Source organism: Limulus polyphemus, unplaced genomic scaffold, assembly GCF_000517525.1.
Source record: "Limulus polyphemus unplaced genomic scaffold, Limulus_polyphemus-2.1.2 Scaffold509, whole genome shotgun sequence".
Classification (NCBI taxonomy): domain Eukaryota; kingdom Metazoa; phylum Arthropoda; class Merostomata; order Xiphosura; family Limulidae; genus Limulus; species Limulus polyphemus.
Genome location: NW_013666119.1, coordinates 89,026 through 105,203, shown reverse-complemented (window position 1 = coordinate 105,203; position 16,178 = coordinate 89,026). Strand labels below are relative to the sequence as shown.

Here is a 16,178-nt window from a genome sequence, read left to right as displayed (position 1 = left end):
GAGTATTTTAAGTTTAATTTCGTACTTTTTCGAGAGGTGGTGGATAAAATAGGGATGATGATATGCTAAAAAGAAAATGTGTCATGTGCGTGACACTAGTGGAAATTCAGGTATTTTTTTAAATATTGCCTTGTAGAATTAAGAACTTAAAACTTATATACTATTAAAATATGGAATACTAGCTAACATTTCATGCTATTCTAAGTAGTATAACAGAAACAAAAAGCAGTTTAATAAAATTTTGAATGTAAGACACTAAAACCTTGTGTCATGCACAGTAAATAGTACCCAGGGTGATGGGGTTAATAAGCCCAGACCATAAAGTCTTGCCTATTGAAGAGTGAGAAGGACAAAAACATTGTGTAGGGAATCATCGTCATCCATGCATAGGCTCAGGAATTCCTGACTCTTGGTATATGTATCCTTTCACTGAAATAAGGCATTCATAAAGAGAATGCAACTCTGGACGAGATGATAGTAAAGGAACCCAAATCGTAGTAGTGTCCCAACTTAACAACCCCTCAAGATCAAAGAAAAATCCATAAGGAAACTGGGGAACCCAGAAAATAGATGTGTACGATCCCTGGTCAATTAAAGACCAATAAGAGAACCACTTGTGTTCTCGTCCCAAAGGCATGAAGGATTCAAGTGATGCCCACATTCCCAGAAGAAAAAGAACATCCATGCAGTGGGAGAAGGAGAGGTGAGTAAGAGTAAGCATCTTATTCTATAGCGTTGAGCAGGACGTGAGACAGCTGATCCCAACTGAGAGATGAGATAAAAAATACCCAGACTGATTACAATGAACTGAAGCAAGAATAGATGTTGCAGTCCAGAAAGGGAAGCCTTCCTGGGTTGTATCTGAAAGTAGAATCAAGATGTGATGGTCTAACAATTGACAAAATGTTGCCAGCAGTAACCAGTCGTCCATGGAATGGTGTGTGCACAGTACGATGGAATGAAAAGGATGAGAAAATTTGTATGATATGGCAGAACCCATGTTAAGCCTATGTCCAAAAGAAAAAACCCAAAACTGCAGTACCTGACCCTTGTGCACCACAAACACCAATAGTGGTGAGAACTGACTACAACCAAGTTGGACATCTACAATCCCAATAATAAAATCAACACAGGTTGAGAAATGAGTAACATGTGAACCTTGGAGAATCTAGGCATTGATATAGACAAGGCCCAACAACTGACAGGAATAAAAACTCTGAAGAACTAGCCCAACTCTCTCACTACCTTCAGACCAACCAGACTCAGATAACCCTAGAAATAAGTTCCAAATCCTGATGAACTCCAGGAGATGGAAACTCTACAGGTTTGGTAGATAATAGTGAGTAAGATGTGAACTGAACAGCAAATTGTGACCCAAGGACCTGCAGAACTTCTGGACCCATGATTAAGTCTACCACATGTCAAGAAATTCTTGGAACCAAGCCCCCACAGCCTCTGAAAGTATACAATAATCGATAAAGCAGTGAAAACCTTGTATATATAGAAATAACCTATTCTGAGCACCAATGTACCAAGGAGCTGATGTCAGGGATCAGTACTCATGAATAGGGGAAGAACTATGATCTCCACTTAGGAGCTGATGAAATTCGAAACTCCAAAAACAACCGGGAGGAAAGTAAAAGCTGTGCATGATAACAATGGATCCAGCTAGTCCTCAATGAAGCTGGTAAATCTGAGAGTCTAACAAAGTTAAGTGAAAGGAAACAAAATGTTGAAGTTGAGTTGTAAGTCCGTAGACTTACTCTGTCCCATCAGGGGACATAGACCTATACTTGTGAACTACAAACTCTGTCTTAGAACCACAAAATTTGAGAAGCAGATGTATTATTTGACAGTTGGAAAAAAATGCCTCCACCTGGTGGCGGTAGGCAAAATCACGAAGTTCCAACAACGTGCCAGATAAGGCCTTACTGCCCCTTCACGTAACTAAGAAGTAAACCTTCCAGCATGAACCGCAATATCCGTATATAGAGAAAAAACTAAAATTTTGCTCCCAGACCATCCAACCATCAAGTAAGTTGAAGACTCAAAAGCTACCAGGAAAAAGTCCAAAACATCACACACTCGAAGAACCAACAGAAGAAAAACAAATCAAAGGTAGCTTATCCCAAAGTGGCCTCCTTTTCGTTTTGCATAGGTCATTTAAAGACTATGGTTATTATCACTGATTGGAACAGCATTTTGTGAGGTAAAGTAAGTCGTTTTTGTTAGAGCAAAGCAATTTCAAACCATCTGCCACGTCCACCCTAGGGAATCAAACCTTGGACACCAGTGCTGCAATTCCACAAACTTACCACTGACCCACAGGTGGCTGAAAATCCAGACTAAAAGAAGGTACAGAAAAAAGTGAATCTAAAGTCTCTCCAAAATGTCAAAGATCACTCTCAATTGCAGCCTCAGAGCCCCCAAAAGGACCACCACAGATCTGAATATATGTCTCCATCTTACTACAAATAAGATCACTGACAATCTCAACTGAGAGCAACTCCTCCCTCACCAATTGTTGTGAATTGCTAGATATCAGAGGTGAGGAAGGAGAAACCTAAGTTGTCTCTGTGCCAGAAATAAGAATCCAGGAATTCATACCATAATTGGCTTGCTAATTGGATGAAGAAAAAAAACATATTTTTTTAAATTATTATTATTATGAAATAAACTAGATAAGATGTTGACATTCAAAGTATCTCCAAACGATTGTAATACTGGGTAACCCATTAGTGACACTGTCAAGAAAAAGTGATAAAATTATCTGAATGAGGTGCTTATATACAGTAACAGGATAGAGGGTGCACTGACATAGGTGGAGAGTATGACGAGACAATTATTGCCAAGAACAATTGAGTGGGGTATAAAAGACTGGACCAAGCGAGAAAAAAAATCAGACATGCTTAGATGGGCAAAGAAGAAACCCATAGTAATAGCTATAAGTGGCAGTGGAGGTATGTTTTGGAATTTTTAATGGCACAGACATTGACAATGTTCAGAACAATACACTGTAAAATGATATAGATACAATGAACAACAATAATGAACATTTTTAAGATTGGAAACATTTTGCCATGCTTTTCAACAAAACAGTATATGTAAAGGCTTCAGAAATTTGCAGTGGAGAAGTATAAATAGATTCCTATAAATAGTGTGGATCAAAAACTAGCAATAAGATTTGTTAATGGCTTTACTAATCCCATTACATCACATGTAATATTGTAACCTCAGAGCATTATCCTTTAAACAATTACCCAAAACTCAAAATTAGTAACACTCAAGAAATTGAGTCTATTGATGTAGAGGTAGCTTTTAAAAGAGATTTAAGTCATTACCAGCTTGTAATGACTTACAACATGTTTAATTATAAACTTACCTTCTGTATTGTGTTAATAAGAAGTAACCCAAGTTCATTCTCCATACTAAGAAACTGGCTAGAGGCTAAATATCCTAATAACAGAAACAAAGAAACATTTTCAGCTGCATGTCTAAGAAACAATGAGATGCACATTTTCCTCTTCAACAGTATACAGTATCTGTAAATATATTCACAAACAGTACTAACATATTTCTATTGATTCACAGTCAAAACTGGCAGCTTTGAGCCAATTGCAGTCTAAAGTATTAAAGGTTTGCAGCAAGATTTCTACAATTTCTTTAATATTATTTATTTTTTTTTGCATGGAAAGTAAAACATAATACTGTGCTCACATGTGTACACACACAGTGCTAAGTTCTCTGATATCATATGGTGGATTAATGTACTGATACATGTGGCACCTTCTGAGGTTCCAGAGACATTGTATGGGATTCAAATCAGAAGAACAGCTGGTCAATCCATGACCTCCATTGCTTTTTATTCAAGAAAGTTATCACAACCCTGATAGCATTAAACTAGCATTATCATGCAGCTAGTAAAAATTGTACATGCATAAAGTCATATGATTGAGTCCAATGTGTTAAATATACCAAAGTAAATCCACCCCTTAAAAGTGCTATAAAATCTGCAAGTCTATTCTTATGCCTCCCCCACACAGTAACTGAACTACAACCTAAAACAGTTAAATCCTACCATGTTGCAATAAGCATATTCTTTACCTCTGGATCTCCAGATATAAACCTGTCAATCAACGCCAAAGAAATAATATCCTGATAGTAAAGTTGTCCACTGGTATTGCCATCAGTTCTGATAATGACAACAAAAGTCCAGATAATCTGCCTGTTGGTATGCAATCAACTGAAGAAGAGTCATGAAGTCTGTTCCTGATCACTTAATCAATGACAATGGCTTGGAATCCATATCAAGTTTATATACAGTGGAATGGTGATTTCTGTTGGCCTTGTTGAGTACACAGCAATATTATGCCACAGTTAATCTTCAGAACTTCCCAGACTTTCTAGTCTGTCTAACTATATAGCCAGTTGTCTGACAGCAAGCTACAGCCTTCTCACTACAGTTTCCTAACATTTGAATAGCTCTGTCAGTTTGTATATTCATCAAAAATCTCCACCTGACATCAGCAGTTAATTTTTTGTCACACAATTACACATAAACAATAAACAAAATTAAAGTGATATCAAAGTATCACATCAGATATTGATAAAATCTCAAGACAGATTCAGTGCATCACTTTATATGGCAGATAGCATATAAAAGTGTTCTGAAACAGACATATCTTCTTGCAACAGATGTGAAATATGCACAGAACTAATTGCATATTGGTTTTGAAACTTCATTTGGACCATAGTGAATATTGGTACTTTAACTTTTTAGTTTACTGTAGTTTATTAATCAGGAAGAATTGAAAGCCAATAAAAAGTGTCACACGTACCATGAACATGGCCACAGGCTAGACCTTGGCATTTATTCATATTTGCTCATTTAATAAATGGCCCCATAAATTGATTACACTTGATTAAACAATTAGTATAATTTTGTGTAATTAGTACGAAGAAAATGTAAGCAGTATCTGTTGCCTTTATTCAGCAGTTCAAGAAGAAGAAAAAATATAGTTCATGGTGGGTGCTACCAGCCAGTTTCCTTCCCTTTAGTCAACAGTTAAAGATGGAGAGAAAAAGTTGCCAGTAGGTGCTGCCCAACAGTTGCCTTTCCTCTATTCAGCAGTTCAAAATAGTGAGTGATAGATAGCAGATTTGCCCTAACAAAGACAATGTGAGCAAGTTTGGAATTGAAGATCCTCTAATCATGACACCTCACCACCCAAAAAAAAAATTATCAAATCTGAATAAACTCTTAAGACTAAAATTAGAAATAGCAGAGATAATTCTATGTATCACTGTGCTTAATAACAACTAAACATATTAACAATATTCTGATTACTTGGATAGTTGGAACAATTGAAAATAGAAATAATGGGACACCCTAATTTCAATTAGCCGATTATTTTCACAACACTCAATATCATTATAAATTTTGATATTTCAATTGTGGATGCAAAAGGTTAACTAATACTTAACCTCTACAGTGGTTTTTAAATACACACACATCTCACTCTATATATATATATATATATATATATATACACATACATAAACACACACAGAAATTTAAACCTAAAAGCAGCATTAGCAAGCAAAGTTAAATTCTCTCTAGGCTTAACACATCAAATGCTTTTAAATAAAATGCTATATGTATGTATATGTTTTATTATGTACTCCAGTTTATTTTTACTTCACAAAACAAAATCACTCAACTAACATACCTCATATATATCAACTGGCATACACCTAACAATGCCCAAAGTTTAATAAGACTAGATGGTTGTAGCATTTTTTCTGTCTAATTGCACAGAAATCCATAAGCACTGCTTCTGGTAACTTTACTGATATCTCTTCATATGCAATAACATGTTTTATTTTCCAGATGCCTGAAGTAGGCAATGGCTGAATGGGAAATATGACTGGAACCATTGTCTTGGTGAACCCATACACTATTGTTCTCATTTACATACCAAGCTGTATGTGTGCTATAATGGGTCAGAATTAATCTGATAGAAAACAGAGTTCACCTTGATGTTTGAATCTATTCTCTAATCCCTATAATCCCCTTTAAAAAAAAGATATGTAAATGCCATGTACTGCTTTTAGAAATTTTTTTCCACCCACTGACCAGTAAAAAATGGTAAAAGACTTGTCCCAGTTATCAAGGTATGCATACACTTCAAGTGTTACCATATACTGCCATTTTTCTCTTGCTAATTACCATTCATACAGTTTTCTACACTTGATCCTTCTTGATCATGTTGTATATTATTGCCTGGGGTACACAGACAGCTTTCGCCACTGACCATTGTGCTCCTGGATTTTCACCTGTCACAAAATGCTGCACTCAGCTGGGGTACAGCTTGTTGAAGGTCTCTTTCTAGATTATTCCAATGCTCCAAGTTAATACACATTTCTTTTATCCAATTCCATTAAGTACAAGGAGTATTCCCATCTTGGAAATTCTAAGGCCCTTGATCTGAACACATTTATATGATCCAAGTGTATGAATATCTTGCACTAGGAGGGCAGTTAAATACCGTTTCCAGAAGCAGTCAATTTTCAGTGCCATCAAACTGCCTATGAAACACCAGAAAATGTCAAAATGTAGTCCTGATACATGCTGTTCCTCTGCAATTTTATATCAGCTGTGGTTTTCAAACAACTTGCTGATCTGCGTAGTTAAAATTATTTTAATATTATGTACTCAACTCTCCATAACCTGTTGATGTTGAAAATTATAATGATGAGAAAACAATGGATTTGAAACAATTTCAAATAAATACAAAATCTTAAAGGAGTTCTTTAACTTTACTTCTACTTGAACCTTCATCAGTAATAAAAAAACTAATTTTAAAACATCGCTAATGGATTATTTTAAAATACCAATTCGTTTCTGCTGAATATTCCCCTGCTGAGCCAGTTTCACAGCATGAACATAGGCAAAGGTAACTGGATAGCCCAACATCTCACAGTACAAAGCCTGGATAAGGCACTGCTCCACTAATTTCTATAAAATAAATGAAATACAAATATTGTGTTCAATATTCCTTTACAAAAGCAGATGTTATGTGATTAGGTTATACAGTAGTAAATACCTTTTCTGTTTCAGAACCTATGATAAAACATGAATATGTAATTTGTCTTAACTCAACATCTTAAAATACCAAAGTTACTTTTATATCAATTTCAAGTCAAAGAATAAACTATGTATGTACATCATTCTATCCTATAGTAAAGCTATCACCATCACAGTACACTTGTAAAGCCTCTCAATATGAGTATGAACATCATACTACATTATGTTGTTATGGTCCGGCAGTTAGTAAGTTGATTTTTACCACCATCCAACCAAATATTATAGATATCTCACTAGATCTACATGTATATACGTTGTTGTTAATTTGACTAGGATACCATGAAATGTTATCATAATAATTAATAATGAATATTTATGTGAAAAGAGACTCTAGGACCCACCAATTTTCTGACCATAACAACAGAATATAGTTTGGTAATTACACTCATAGTGAGAGGTTTTATAAGTGAACATCCTATCCTCTTAACCTTTTCGAGACAGGTCATGGGTGAAAGGCCATGTCATCTCACTTGTTATCTCATATTCAAAATTTTATTGAACTACTGTTTCATGAATTTATGTCAATAACTTTGGTATCAAACTGTAGATTACAATTCAAATTTTTGTACCATATATTACTCAATTCTTGATTTAAAAGCAAATATTAAAAAACACAGATAAACAATTATTGTGTGTCACGTGATATGTTGAATGCAGCACTGGTTCAAATGAGATGTTTGTGAAGTCAAAATACTTAGTCTATAGTTTCGTATGAAGTAGAAACTCAAACTACTGATATTGACAAATAGAATATAAAATAAAAGCCTCTTATCTTTTTAATTTGTTAAGATTTTGCTCATGTAATAAATCAAACACAGTGGCATCCCGCCCATCTCTTTCCATTTTTGGAAATGCTCTCTTATATACACTTACTTCTATATATCATATGAATAACCAATTGGAAGCTCAGAATGTCCTCCTAGTGGCTCTCTCAGCCATTTTAATAGGCTTGGTGCCATTTTTTTTTTTTTGAACCAATATTTCAATGAGGTCGGATGTGCTCAAAATTTCACATTTCTTAGACAAAAATACATATTAGTTACTAAGCTTGATAAGTTATAGTGGAATTCTATGGTATTAATGTAATAATTTATGATTTTTTTTAGTTATTCAAATGTATATATAAAACTCAAAAAAAATATTTTGTTTTATATCCTCCATATACACATTTTTTAAAAGCTTAACAACCTGCATCAAACAGCAACCAAGTACAAAGTTCGGAACTAGAAGAGATAATTGTTTCCTTTATTTCCTTAGTTGATGTTCTATGTTTTAAGAAAAATATGTTTAATAACTTATTTCAAGATTGCAATAATCTATATAGATATATAATGTATAATAACAGAAATGTGACTGTATTTTACAAAATACTAGTCTACTAAATCAAAGACAAGACAAGACAAGTTACTTTGAACAGACCAAAGGTCAGTTTTATGTTATTTGATGCGGTAACATGAGTGCACGTGAGCCCCATTATTGTAACTTCTGTATTGTTAGCCAGGTACAGCTGAATGGTCAATATAATGAAAATAATAAATATATATAAATGTATAATGTTATGAGATTTAAGTTATTTAGTCTAAACATTTATGTTTTCATACTATAATTTCTGTTCATTCTAGAATGAAAGAGGCATAATTTATATTTATTTCCTAATTTCTTATGGTGGTTGCGAGATCAGTCAAATCTACCGAATCCTTACAGAGATTAATTACTGAAAATAACAGATAAAATATATAGTTTTTTCTTAAGAAACATTTGATAACTATCTGGACATTATAAAGATTTCATATGTGAAATTTCAAAATTTTCTGATGCTTAGAAGTATTTTTAATCTTAAAATGAATATTACTTTGCATGATAGATAGGCAACATGTGAAAAGAAAAAAAAAGACATGAGAATAACACTGCTTTACAAACTTTAATACTTAATGAAAATATTTGATATTTTGCTTATGAAAGCATTGTAATGTTTATTGATGATCTGCCAAATTTCATTAACATTCGCTTACAAACTTAAAAGTTAGAGCATGAAAACTATAACAAGCATAAAATGGTTACAAGGTCAGTCCCTGTGCTGAAAGAGTTAACAGGATTCCATTTATATGTTACTTCAAACATATGCAGTTTGATAACTGATCAATACCAGATCTTGTAATTGCAGCTAGATCTAACTTTATACATGATCAAAACTGAAATGTCTTTTAGAATATGCTACGCAGTTTTATTATTGAATAAAAGTACTTATTATATCAAAATTTCATTCACTTTATTCCAGCTATAACTTCAGAAAAATACTTGATAAACTTCATATTCTATCAGTGATACTTAAACATTACAACTGAATTTCTCCCCAAAAAGCAAAACTAATTGAAAGATATCAAAAGAGCATTTTATTAAATTTATGTAACAAAGATTATTCCTTTTAGAAACCTTTCATTTAGGGAATGTTAAAACTTAGTGAGACCTAAAACATGGAAAATGAATGGTTTCTAAAGGTGAACAAAATTAAAATACAAACTAAATTTTATTTAGAAGGCTTGAAATTTAACTTATAAAGCTGGCATGCCAAAAGCAAAAATACATACTGGGGAAATTCCTGGTTTGGATAAAATATTCTCTACTACATTGATTTCTTTCTTGACCAAATCTTCTTCTTCCTAAGTCAATTACAAGTAAGTAAAATTATTTTCCACTTTTGAATAATTTGAGTTGCTTCATTACAAATGCATAAGTTACAGTTTATAAATTTATCAGTACTTTGAAAATTACAGGTGTTACATTTACATCTTAAAACTGAAACAGTACTAACTAAAAAACAAGTTATTTAATTTTAAAATGTAGGAAAATAAACAATATCTTTTAATACTAATTCAAAAAGTGATTTAAGGGAAAATATCTAAAGTTCTGTTGCTAAATTGTTTCTAATCTTTTTATAATAAAGCAGTTCTGAAATGACTGCCCAACACATACGAAAATCAAGAAAGACATAAACTTCACACCTCATTCGTACAATATATTTAAGAATTAATTGTATAACAGAATATAATCAAATGTGCATATTCTAATACTCTTCTTGCATTGGGATTCAGGCCTTCCTTTAGGACATGGATTACAAAACTCTTAAATTCACTTCCCACATTCAAAAGAATCTATAATCCCTTTTCATATGCCAAAACACTACATGTTTATGAATTTCTGTATGCTTTTACACTTACACAATTTTTAAAATTAAATATTTGTCCTGTATATTCATCTACATAGGTACAGTACACTGAACATGTGCAAGTGAATACAGAATGTTAACTAATGTATTCAACATCTTCAATGGGTGAGTTATTAAATATATGTATATAGACACACAGGTATACATACATAAATGTAAACCTAAAAGCAGTAGTAAAGTTAGATCCTCTCTAGGCCTAACTTACCACACCAAATGCTGTTAAATGAAACATTTATGTATGAATATTTTTTGTCATGATACTCCAGTTTATTTTCTTTTATTATTTTCTTACTCACAAAACAAATCACTCAACCTGCATACTTCATATACATAAACTGGCATACAAATTAAACAAGGCCCAACATTTAACAAAATTACCTGGTTATGGCTTTTTTTTTCATAATTCATGCATGCCCACATAATAAATGGTTTACTGTAGAATCAATTTATAGTCAAAATCTGCATTTCTAGACTTAGTTGAGTCAATTCTGGGTCAGTTTAAATGATTTATAACTTTTTACTCAGTTATTACGCTGTCTCTGGTTCCTCAACAAGTGGTAACTTCTGGCCAGACAGTCTGATTAATGATCTGATAAAAGACAAAGTCTAATAGTGTGTCTGTGTGTTATTTCATAAAAAAATAAAAGTACCAAATTGCTTTGTTGGTGGAATTAAATTAATTATGTCTAACATCCTCTTAAAAGTTTATTGTTTTAAGCTATTTTTGGTTTAGGCAAGGGTTGCAAATTTTAAATTTTGACACATAAACAAAGCTATTTTTAAACATAATCACTGCATAGTTGGCAATTGTATCATGCACAATTTTAAACTGATTTAACTTTTTTTTTGTCACAAAAGTGCAAAACAGTGGTCCTAAATTATTTTCTACACTAGGCCTCTTCAGGTTATGAACATGAAGCCAAGGACTGAGCCTGAGCTTGTTGAGGAATGCATCATTCCCAAAATACAGTTTTGCTTATTTTGTAATATCTGATCCTAATGCGGGTCGCAAATCAGGCTTTCAAGGGCCTGATGTGGCCTATCAGGTTCCTACTGGGAATCACTGGTTGCATAATACGACTAAACCAAAATAGGCACTTAGCTCATATATAATTATCAATATATTTTAGAAGCTAAAAAAGAGCAAAAAGTTTTAATATATACTGAATAACATTTTTTTACAGACAGTACATTTCAAATATATAAAGTTATTAATACATAAAAAATTGTGTCTACATTCTTATAATGTGTGTTTATAACCAGAAAAGTATTTTTTCATCCATGTTTGTGTAATTGAAAAGCTTAAAATATAAACTAATGCTTTCCTTATTTGATGAAAAAACAATTAGCTGTCAGTAAATATAAATCTTATTAAACACAGCCTTGTGTATTTTCTTTTAATTAAATGGATTTAACGTGTATTATTAATTTAAGTGGAATTTATATGAACCAATTTAATACAGCTATGTTTTGCTGTGATTTAAATAACTGTTTATAAAGTAATTTAAGTATAATTTCAATGTGTTACAAGAATTGTTAGATAACTAATTGCCCTTAAACATAATAAAAATGCAATAGAACTTTTTAATTTCAAATATATGATAGTCTTATATAAAGACATAGAAACTCTTTAAACAGAAAAATTCCATTTAATAATGCATTTCAATAATCAATCCAAAACAAAATACTTTAAACCTAAATAGATGCATTATACATGAAAATCAAACTAAATCAATGATATAAATTCTACCTGAAAAAAAAAGAATATTTCTGAACCACAAAAAAATATATTTATTAGTATAGACTAAGGAAATCAATTATTTATGCATGATGTTTCTCACCTGTTTACTTTCTGCTGATGCAACAGCTTTAATAAAGTTTTCTTGATGTAGCTGACAGCTTAAACTACCTAGAGTAGAAGCTACAGATTCAGCTCTGCTTAATCCAGTTTTACTGGATAGGAAGCTTTGAAAAGATCCTAAGCTTTTCCCCCAGAAGTCTGTCATTTCATACACCATTAAATTATTTCTGAAAATCAAAAAAAAGAAGACTTAAAATTATGCTATAAAATTCAGTAAAAATCAACACTATACTTCCACTATATCTTCAACTGCAATAATTCCCCAACAACACTTGTGACCCAGTTATTTGAGCAATAATTCGATACAGCAGCAATTCATAAATTACGATACAGAATATATTATCCACAGTTTGTCTGCTAACTTTTTTTTTCAAATAACATTCATGACATCATGTTACATATACAGTTGGGTGACAGTGGTATTAACTAATATTATTTTTTGTGTACATGTAGTTAGGCAGTTGTATCCACCATTACCACTACTTTAATGTTACTTTCATTAACAGTACTGGTTAAAATTTTTGTATTTGTATATTTTTTTATAATTATAATAAGTTTTATTTTGTACTATTAGCTAAAATAGTCAAACATCTTGAGATACTAGGATTACAGCCAAAAATATCACTAATGAAGAATATACCCAAGTGATGAAACAATGCAATCTAATTATTATAAATAATAACATAAAGACAGTTTATTTAAGATAAAATAAACCTAAAGTGAAAAAGGAGAAGCCATCCCTATACCTGTGAAAATAATATAACCATTAATGAAGGTGTAGACACCCCAGAGCCCTTCAATGTAATCAGTAGTAATCTTAACCAAGTTGATTTTTTACCAGGTAGCTTAGCCTGGCCTAAATCATTTGTGTTACATGAAAGAACCTACTGGTTTTGACTATAAAGAAGATGAAAAGAGAAAGTCTGTAAGAATAATAACTTGCATATCATGAGATAGCAGTCTATTATTAAAATAAAAATTATTTCACAACCATACCAATATCATATTTATGGCAAAATTGGACTATTTAGTTAGAATGTACCTTAAAACTAATATAAAAATATTTTAACAATTTAAGACACTTTGAACATTAAATATAAATCCAAATAGTTGCAGCTAGATAGTTACAAACGGAATCATAAAATCAAAATTTTTTATGAATATTTGATCTTCTAAGTGAATTATTATGCATTATCATAGAATAAATAATCTATAAATAACCCATTAAAAGGATTTTGTTACATTACATGTTCTGTTATTCATGTTGGAAAACATTGCATGTTCATAAATTCTGAAGTAAGCAGTTCGAAAAAAACATTTAATTATATTAAATACCAGATAATACATTTGGGTTACCATAACTTGAATCACTTTTAATAGAGATGAGAATCAATCAATAACATTTCTGAGGCACAGAATCTTGACACAATGGTAGATAAGTCACTCAAGCCATCAAATCAGTGTTATATTGCTGGTTCTAAACATAATGGAATCTTGAGATGTACTTATAAGTCAAAAGAGGTAGTTATATCTCAATATAAATCACTAGTTAGGCCTCACATGGAATATTTTACACAGTTTTGAGTTCCTTATCTAAGAAAGGATACCAACTTATGCAAATTAATCAGAATAGAATAATGCATTACATTACTAACAACTTACAAGTCTATGTCTGTTTGAGAAGCACAAAGAATTAATTAAAACTATGGAATCTAAAACATAAGAATCTCACAAACTGTAGAAAAACAATATTACCAATGTAAACTTTGAAAGAAAGTGGTCCAACAATTAGCCCAACAGGGTGAGAGCCTGCAGAGGTCTTACCTTTAGGCTTCTTGATTTTCACATTTTCCTTTGTGGTTGTAAATAAAAATGTCCAGATCATAATATAGCCTTTGTCACCTTGAATTTTGAAGTTTTATTTCATTGAATTGCTGTAAGTTATAATTTTCATTTAGATGCTTGCTTGCAAGAAGGGGATGCTAGTTCATAAAATTTTAAAGGAACAAAAAGGAGCTTATTAGCCCATCAATGTTGTCCTTTCCAGCTCCCAACTATAACCACCCCCATACTACTCATGTATTCAGCCAATCTTTTCTTGAACTCAGTTACATTTTCTGCCTCCACCACCCTTGAAGACAGCTCATTCCAAAAGCCAACCACCCCATTTAAAAAGTAATACTGTCTAAACTGCAGACAACTCCTATGGTATTAAAATTTGAATTAATGACCCTTTGTCCTATTGTTTTCACTGCTAAACACATAAAAAGTTTGATGGATTTATATTATCAATATCCTTAATAATCTTAAACACCTCAATCAAATCTCCTCTGACCCTTCTCCTCACCAGAGAAAACAAGTTTAGAGAATTTAATCTCTCCTCTTAGGACAATCCCACCATCCCAGGTATCATCCTAGTGGATGTTCTCTGAACCTTCTCCAACAAATCAATGTTCTTCTTGAGGAAGGGAGCCCAAAACTGTACACAGTACTCTAAATGAAGCCTTACAAGTGATCTATGCAGTGAAACAATAATATCCCTTGTCTTGTATTCATAATTTCTATAGACGCTACCTAAAATCCTATTAGCCCTACTGCTAGCTACAATACACTGTTTAGACGACTTAAGTAATTTTTTTTATCACAACACCAAGATCTTTTCTTCAACCACAGTATTTAATGTATTCTCATTTAAATTGTAACAATAACATGAATTCTGAAAAATCTTACATTTTGGATAGTTAAACATAATCTGCCACGTATTGGTCCAATGCATTAAATGACCTAAATCTCCTTGCAAGTCTGCAGTATCTTTGATGCAGTTAACCACCCCAAATCTACACCCCTACCCTCATCTACCTAAGCAGTAACCTTTTCAAAGAATATCAAAAGATTTGTAAGGCAAGATTTTTCCTTAATGAAACCAAGTTGACTATCCAATAAGATTTTAAACTTTGTTAAATGTCTAAAACTTTGATCAGACATTTCAAAACTTTTCCCACAACTGATGCAAGACTAATACTAATAGGCCCATAATTTACTATGAACACTTTTGATCCCAAAACAGATACCAACTTGCTGGAAAAAGTTATGAGAAGGGCTACTAGTACTATCACTAGTAGTAGAATGATTCCAGGGAAAGAGGAGTTATCTTACAGTTAGTGAGTTACACTGTCACAGTTTATACTACTAGTAGTAGTATTACTAGTACTACTACTGCTAGTCTAGAGGGGGGTGGGTAGGAATTGATCGCATTAAGATCTCTGATTTATTTGTGCTATATTTTAAAAATGACGGGAAGAGAGGGCACAAGTTAAAGTTTAGGAAAGGATTAACAGAGTAGGATCCAAATAAAAATAAAACATTTTTTTCTAAGTTGAGTGTAGAGCCTAATTCAAACTATTTGTATAAATCACAATGAATAATTTTAACACCAATTTAAAAATCTTACCTTTTTATAGCACTTTGTTTATCAGGCCATAAATTTGAAGCTAGACTAGACTAAAAAACTGTCAAAGGATAAAGAAGCATATGTAAATAACAAAAGTCCAAACGTTATCCGTAACTTGTTAATATTATTATTGAACTCCACATTATCAACATTGCTGCCCCCTATCGATCGAACGATGGAGAAGTACCTATCTATATAATTATTAATGGCGGACGAATGCCAAACCTTTAACACAAATTAAATATAAAGGATAAACATAATGAAATAAAATACGATTTAACAAAGGTTGGGAAAGTAAAGAAGTGGCTATAAAAAAGTTCACATATAATAATAACATGACAAAATAAACCTTTGAGTGTAAAGGAGAATTTCCGGATAAAAAAGCCGACACAAAAAAGGAACTTGTTTATCTATATTCTACAGTCACACGAATGTCTAGGGAAGCATAACCTTTTACCGTTATAAAATATAGCATAAACAAAAGTATCCAAAA

At 32.2% G+C, this 16,178-nt stretch overlaps 1 protein-coding gene across 2 annotated transcripts in view; it reads right to left on the bottom strand.

The window, feature by feature from the left end:
- Positions 1-15,831, bottom strand: part of LOC106458750 (AP-4 complex subunit epsilon-1-like) — a 92,916-nt gene extending 77,085 nt beyond the window's left edge. For both annotated transcript variants that reach the window (XM_022385062.1, XM_022385063.1), the window contains exons 1-5: positions 15,686-15,831; positions 12,215-12,401; positions 9,736-9,807; positions 6,895-7,018; positions 3,383-3,456 (exon numbers count right to left, since the gene is read on the bottom strand). In XM_022385062.1, coding sequence (XP_022240770.1) covers positions 3,383-3,456; positions 6,895-7,018; positions 9,736-9,807; positions 12,215-12,391 — 447 coding nt within the window. In that variant the 5' untranslated portion in view covers positions 12,392-12,401; positions 15,686-15,831. The remainder of the gene's footprint in view (positions 1-3,382; positions 3,457-6,894; positions 7,019-9,735; positions 9,808-12,214; positions 12,402-15,685) is intronic.
- Between the last annotated feature and the right edge of the window lie 347 nt (positions 15,832-16,178).